Source organism: Primulina huaijiensis, chromosome 16 (genome assembly GCF_012295235.1).
Source record: "Primulina huaijiensis isolate GDHJ02 chromosome 16, ASM1229523v2, whole genome shotgun sequence".
Taxonomy (NCBI): Eukaryota; Viridiplantae; Streptophyta; class Magnoliopsida; order Lamiales; family Gesneriaceae; genus Primulina; species Primulina huaijiensis.
The window spans coordinates 19,241,850-19,247,849 of NC_133321.1; the positions used below are offsets into that span (position 1 = coordinate 19,241,850).

The following is a 6,000-nucleotide window of genomic DNA, read 5'->3' on the forward strand; positions in this document are numbered from 1 at the left end:
TTTGGTGAAATTATCCAAGTTTGCCAACTCCCGACATTGGATAATGAACATAGATATATGTTCAATGTTATATCGATTGTCTTTTCCAGCGAGCTAAAATTCAGTACTCTATAACCTATAGGACATGGGTTGCTGATATCCCACTATCGTGTGGATATGACTGAACTCTCTAACCAACAAGTTATTTCCTTCTATATGGCTATGTATACCATTTTTTCATGTTGGTTGGGGAGTGTAAACACTGGGCGAGGTGACAATCACTAGCCTTTGAATTCCCGATTCCTCAATTAAGTTCCTTAAGTTGATTACTCTCCTGGATTAGTTCCTTGTCACTTGTGTTTTTCTCTCCCTGGGTGGATCGATTATGGTTTCCCATGAATGTGTTTAAGTAATGAGGCATTGCTTGTGATACCTCCTCGATCCGTATAGCAGTCAGCTCTTCTCCCCACTTCCAGGATTGACATTCTCTTTTCTGCTGATTATATGTTTATGATCCCAACCGGCGTGCCAATTTTTATTTGCACGATTTTTTGGAAGGCGAGCGTGTCAGGTGCAAAGCACCAATTTGTATGAAATAAAAATGAAACTATCTAAGTTCTATAAACAAATTATTGAAATTCCCTAATTTTATTGTTGGTTCTAATATCCTAAGAAAATATTACGGTAAAAGAAAGGAAATGATGTTTGACATTGAAGAAAATAAACTCCCAATGTGTTTTGTATTTACAATAATATGTATGAATTTGCAAATCTTATTAATATAATAACATTGATCAAAATGAATGCTGAAAACTAAATTAAGAAACCAAAATTGCATGAAACTAGAGCTATTGAATTTTCTTTTTATTATTCCCGCTTTCCCCGTTATCTTCCCCACGATTTTCTCAACGACCCATTCAAATTCATTCAAGTTCTTTCTGAGACAAACGATGGGCTTGGCTTAAATTCTATCGGGCTTTGTGTATCTTTCTGTCAGCTATTACTGGGTTTGTTGGTCAAATTTATATGTGCTCAATTAAAATTTAGTCCAATCAACGAGCTTTCAGATTTCATCTTTGTTGACAAACTTCTTTTGTTGGACTTGCATAATTTTGGTCCAAACAGATTCAAAAATCATCGCTATTTTCATTATATATAATTGTCCGTAACTTTGAATAAAAGTTAACTAAGTTCCAAAATAATAATCCAAAAAAAAAAAACACACACACACACACCAACTGTGCATAGTGCCGCCATTAATGATTTAAAGAGTAAGAAACCCGTTGATAAGAGATGATCGCTACGTTTTTATAAATTTTCAAGAATATACATTTCTATCCAAGAATCCAATAATAGAAGACATCCATGTAGTAGAGGAAGGTAGAGTAGAGCCCCCTACCCATGTTCTTTATGAGAAGCCGATCTGACCCACAATACCCGGCAAGAATCATATTCGAAAACCCCACATTTTTAACATCAAATCCTTTCTTGGAATCGGAGTTTTTGTTTTTTGGGGATCATATATATATACCACATCATTTATATCTTTTCTCTAGCCTCTAATAATTAATATCCGATTTAATTCGGATACTTCTTAGACTTTTATATGGAGCTATAGTGCCATTTCAATATTTGATTGATTTTGTCGGTAAGAAAATAATCGTGATAGTGTAATATATATGTATATGATTTGGTAGGAAGGACTAAGTGATCAAACTTCCATCGTTTTGCGTATGTACTACGCATATCTTCTAAATAAATTGACATGTCAGAAGGTTCAACGTATCTGTGTAATTTTTTTATTATGCCAATTGAAATTATTAGGAAATCAAATAAAAAAATTAACAAGAAACTTAATTTAAATATATTTAAGCAAAATATTATTCACCTCATAGAAGTCGACTTGAATGTAATTTGGGCCTACATACATAAGATCTCTACGTTTTCAGCAGTGTGCGACAAATGAATTTAACTAATTGTGATATATAGATTATTGAATATCTCCAACTTGATTCCATATGAAATTTAAGAGTAGGTCTCTTGTGAGACAGTTTCACGAATATTTATCTGTGAGACGGGTCAATCCTACCGATATTCACAATAAAATGTAATACTCTTAGTATCAAAAGTAATATTTTTTCATGGATAACTCAAATAAGAGATATGTCTCACAAAATACGACATGTGAGACCGTCTCACACAAGTTTTTGCCAAAATTTAAATATATTGAGTTTGTGATATATTTTGATCAAAATTAAAAATGAAAATCGACCTTATTTAATATGATTTATTATTGGTAGATAAATACTCTTACATATACGTGCATTAGTACTAACAAAAATATTGCTAAGTAGAAAATGGAGGGGTATACATTCTTCGTATATAATTTTTTGTTCTTTTTTGTTTTGGGGGGGTGGGGGGGTTTATGAATCAAGTCAAAAGATTTTCTTTTGATTCTTGAAAACAATGTTCGATGCATCTTTCCCTTTTTTATCTTTTACATACATACTTTTTCATTTAAAAAGTAGCAAAAATAAAATAAAATAGGGGCTGACTTTCTTCCTATTAGAAGGCGAAAATGTCAAACTTCATCCCTCTGACTTTGTTACTTTTTTAAAGAAAGGAAAAAAAAAAACAGAGTTATCAAAGGGTATAAGATTTTGCTGCTTTATTCCCTTTAATTTTGCATTTTGGGTGACACTAACGCTAAACCATATATATTAGTTAATTCTATTGGGAATAATTAATATTTTTTCAGTATTCCTTTGCAACTTCGGAGGATCAAAGTGTCACATCTAACAATTGAAAAAATCAAGAATCGTATTAAAGAATCAAATTACATTAATCAATATTGGTGGTACGTAGCCATATATCATTGACATAAACTTGAGAACAAAAGTTGAGGTTATCCTCGTCTACGAAGAATATGTATATAACCATCTAGGGTAATATTCTAAGCATATATATGATAATTGATATTTATTCTAAGATGTAAGGTCCAATGAAAAAATAGTGGACCTCACCCATCATCGGATTGAATGTGTCCTCATCAGGACAAAGATAACATCGAACTATCCTCTTAATTAGTTCAAGATTGGATGAGGTTTTGACTAAATAAATACATAATTAGGTGACTAACATAAATTTTATTAGTTTAGACGAAGTAAACAATTTGAATCAATTCAAATGCATGCCTACTAAAATAATTAATATTGAATAAAAACTAATTGAACCGCTTCCCAATCGGTCTTTTTACATCTCTATCAAATAGTTTTTCATTTTACCAAGTATTGTTGTTATTGTTATTGTTATTGTTATTATTATTATTATTATTATTATTATTATTATTATTATTACCAAGTTTTTATTATGAAAAATTGGCCTTCAGTCTTCAGCCGTCGTTTTTTTTTTTGTGTTCAGTCCCTGGGTACTTTTTTAGTATCACATTTCCACATGAACTATACCACATTTTTACATAAAGTATACCACAATTTGTATGACATAGTACCACAATTTTGTGAGTAGAGAGTAAACCCAAAAAAATGTTATGATTGGAGATTTTTCACTAACGTCTCCTTTTTTTATTATTATTATGTTATATATATATAATTAAAGTGTATATATCATGGGTGTCTGGCACAGAAACCATGAGATATGTGGATGAATGATGTGGGAAATGTATGATGGGTCCTACGAAATCATGAAAATTTAATGGCAAACATGTAAGGTTTCTGTGGATTGGACACATTTCATTTCGTCGGGTGGGGGCTCAACCATTTGTCACCTACCTCCAACTCTTTATATACATACATAATATGTTAGTGGAAACATCTTATTTGCATCTATTGTTGTACAATAAAATTTTTACAACAATTTTTACAATATAAAAAATTCGATACAAAATTCAATATATCAAAATATCATGAAAAATGGATAATAGCAAAATCTAAAGATATAATTGTTGTAATATCAATAAACGATATATTTGTTATAATTTTAACAATGTTATTTTTATTATTAATGGAATTAATATGAGTACACATGAACACAATTGCATGGGCACAGGTGGAGTTGTCAAAATAGCCCTGCCCCGCTCGCTTGCCCGCCCCACCTTGATGGCTCTCGTCTCACCCCGCTCGGTCCCGTCTCATCAAATAGGTTAGTTGAATTGATAATATTTCAATTCGTCTGATCCTGTCAAATGATAGATTGCAGGCCGATCTGTTTGACAACTTCTGGTACATGAGACAAATCTTGAGAGGGCATAAAAAGGAAATTGGGCTCTCTTTGCACCATCTACTCCATCATAAAGACACCAATGTTGACATCACATCTACCTATTAAAGAGGTGTAAACAAATCGAGTCAGTTCGCGAGTTTTTCGAGATGACTTGAAAAATATTTGATTCGTATTCAAACTTATTGAATTTGAATATGTTTGAACTTTTTTCCAAACAGAACTATAGCTCAAACTATTTTGTTCGATAATTCGCGACTTAATATTTTATTAATATAATATAATTATATATAAAATAAATAAATTTCGATTCTTAATATTTTTGAGTACTTGTTATCGAGCAATAATTCGATTAGTTCGCCAACATGTTCGAATTTTTCGAGATAAACTCCAACTCGAACTTTAATTCATACGAATTCGAGTCAATAAATTTAAAATTTTCGAGTTTCAGTTTTTTAATATTTACCACCAACTCCTGCCAATGCCCTCCCCTTTAGAAAAAAAAGAAAAAAGAAAATCAACCAAGCCACTTAATTAATAATGCCTCCAAATATTTGAGCCACCATGTTCAAGATTTGTTTATTTTATATGTATAAATGCTTAAACATTAGATGCCACCATTTTATTATTAACTTTGTATCGCTTGTCTTGGAATTCAATTCAAAGTAGGAAAAATATTGGGCAAATCTTTGGATGATATTTGGTCAGATCTTGCTTTGTGGATTTTCTTGTGTACTTATTGCCTCATTACAGATCTCGTCTTCCCCCACAACTCACACAGAAACCAACGTATACCAAACGAATCTCATTTCAGCTACAAAAATACTATCCAACTTCTCTCCTTCAATTCCCACCTATCTTTTCTTCTTCTTGTTCTAATAATAATCTTTTTTGATCAAATTTTGAGCTTCGAATCCCGTTTTCCTTGATAACTTTTGGAGATTAAGATTTGGCGCAATGGGTATGGCCGCAGCTGATTCTCAGTTCCATGTTCTTGCTGTTGATGATAGCTTGATTGACAGAAAACTTATCGAGAGATTATTAAAGACTTCTTCTTATCAAGGTTCTTTTTTTATATGATTAAGTAAATGGGTTTTTGGTTTTGTAAACGTTAATGCTTTGATTATGATTTTCTGAGCTTGGTTTAATTTGCGCTTAAATTATGGTGCATTTTGGCTTTGGCAGTTACTACAGTTGATTCTGGTAGCAAAGCTTTAGAATTTCTCGGTTGGCATGAAGATGGAATCAACAACTTAAGTTCAACCTCCCCATTTCCTAAAAATAAGGTAATTTTTCTTCTTTTATTCCCCTTTTTCATAAACTAATCGGGAAATTTTATATCTCCAAAATGGTTTTTTTTTTTTTTAACTCCATTTTGTCCATTTATCTTACAATGTTTTAAATCTAAAATCGAGTTCCCAAATTCTTACTTCTATTTTAAAATCATTTCCTCAAAAGTTCAAAATCGACGCGTATGGTTATTGTATTTATATTTTTCGGTTGAAATGTTTAAATTCAATTTTTTTTTCCTGGAATTCACAGTTGGTGGAAGTGAACCTTGTTATTACAGACTACTGTATGCCTGGAATGACCGGCTATGATTTGCTCAGGAAAATAAAGGTATAACATATGATTTGCTGTATCCTGGAAAAGGTTGTCCAATTGTCCTTTTCTTTCCATTCAATTTCAGATCAATTGAAATCTTTACCAAAATCTTGCAAAATATTTCTCCCACCAACATATATAAATATATACATACATAAATGCATACACTAACATATATAT

General features: G+C 31.6%; 1 protein-coding gene across 1 annotated transcript; it reads left to right on the forward strand.

Moving 5' to 3' along the window:
- The first annotated feature begins 4,846 nt into the window (after window positions 1-4,846).
- LOC140961872 (two-component response regulator ORR4-like) lies at window positions 4,847-5,938 on the forward strand. Its single transcript, XM_073420630.1, has 3 exons — window positions 4,847-5,278; window positions 5,401-5,501; window positions 5,758-5,938. The coding sequence occupies exons 1-3, from the start codon at window positions 5,173-5,175 to the stop codon at window positions 5,839-5,841; spliced, it is 291 nt and encodes a 96-aa protein (XP_073276731.1). The 5' UTR covers window positions 4,847-5,172; the 3' UTR covers window positions 5,842-5,938.
- Window positions 5,939-6,000: the final 62 nt, after the last annotated feature.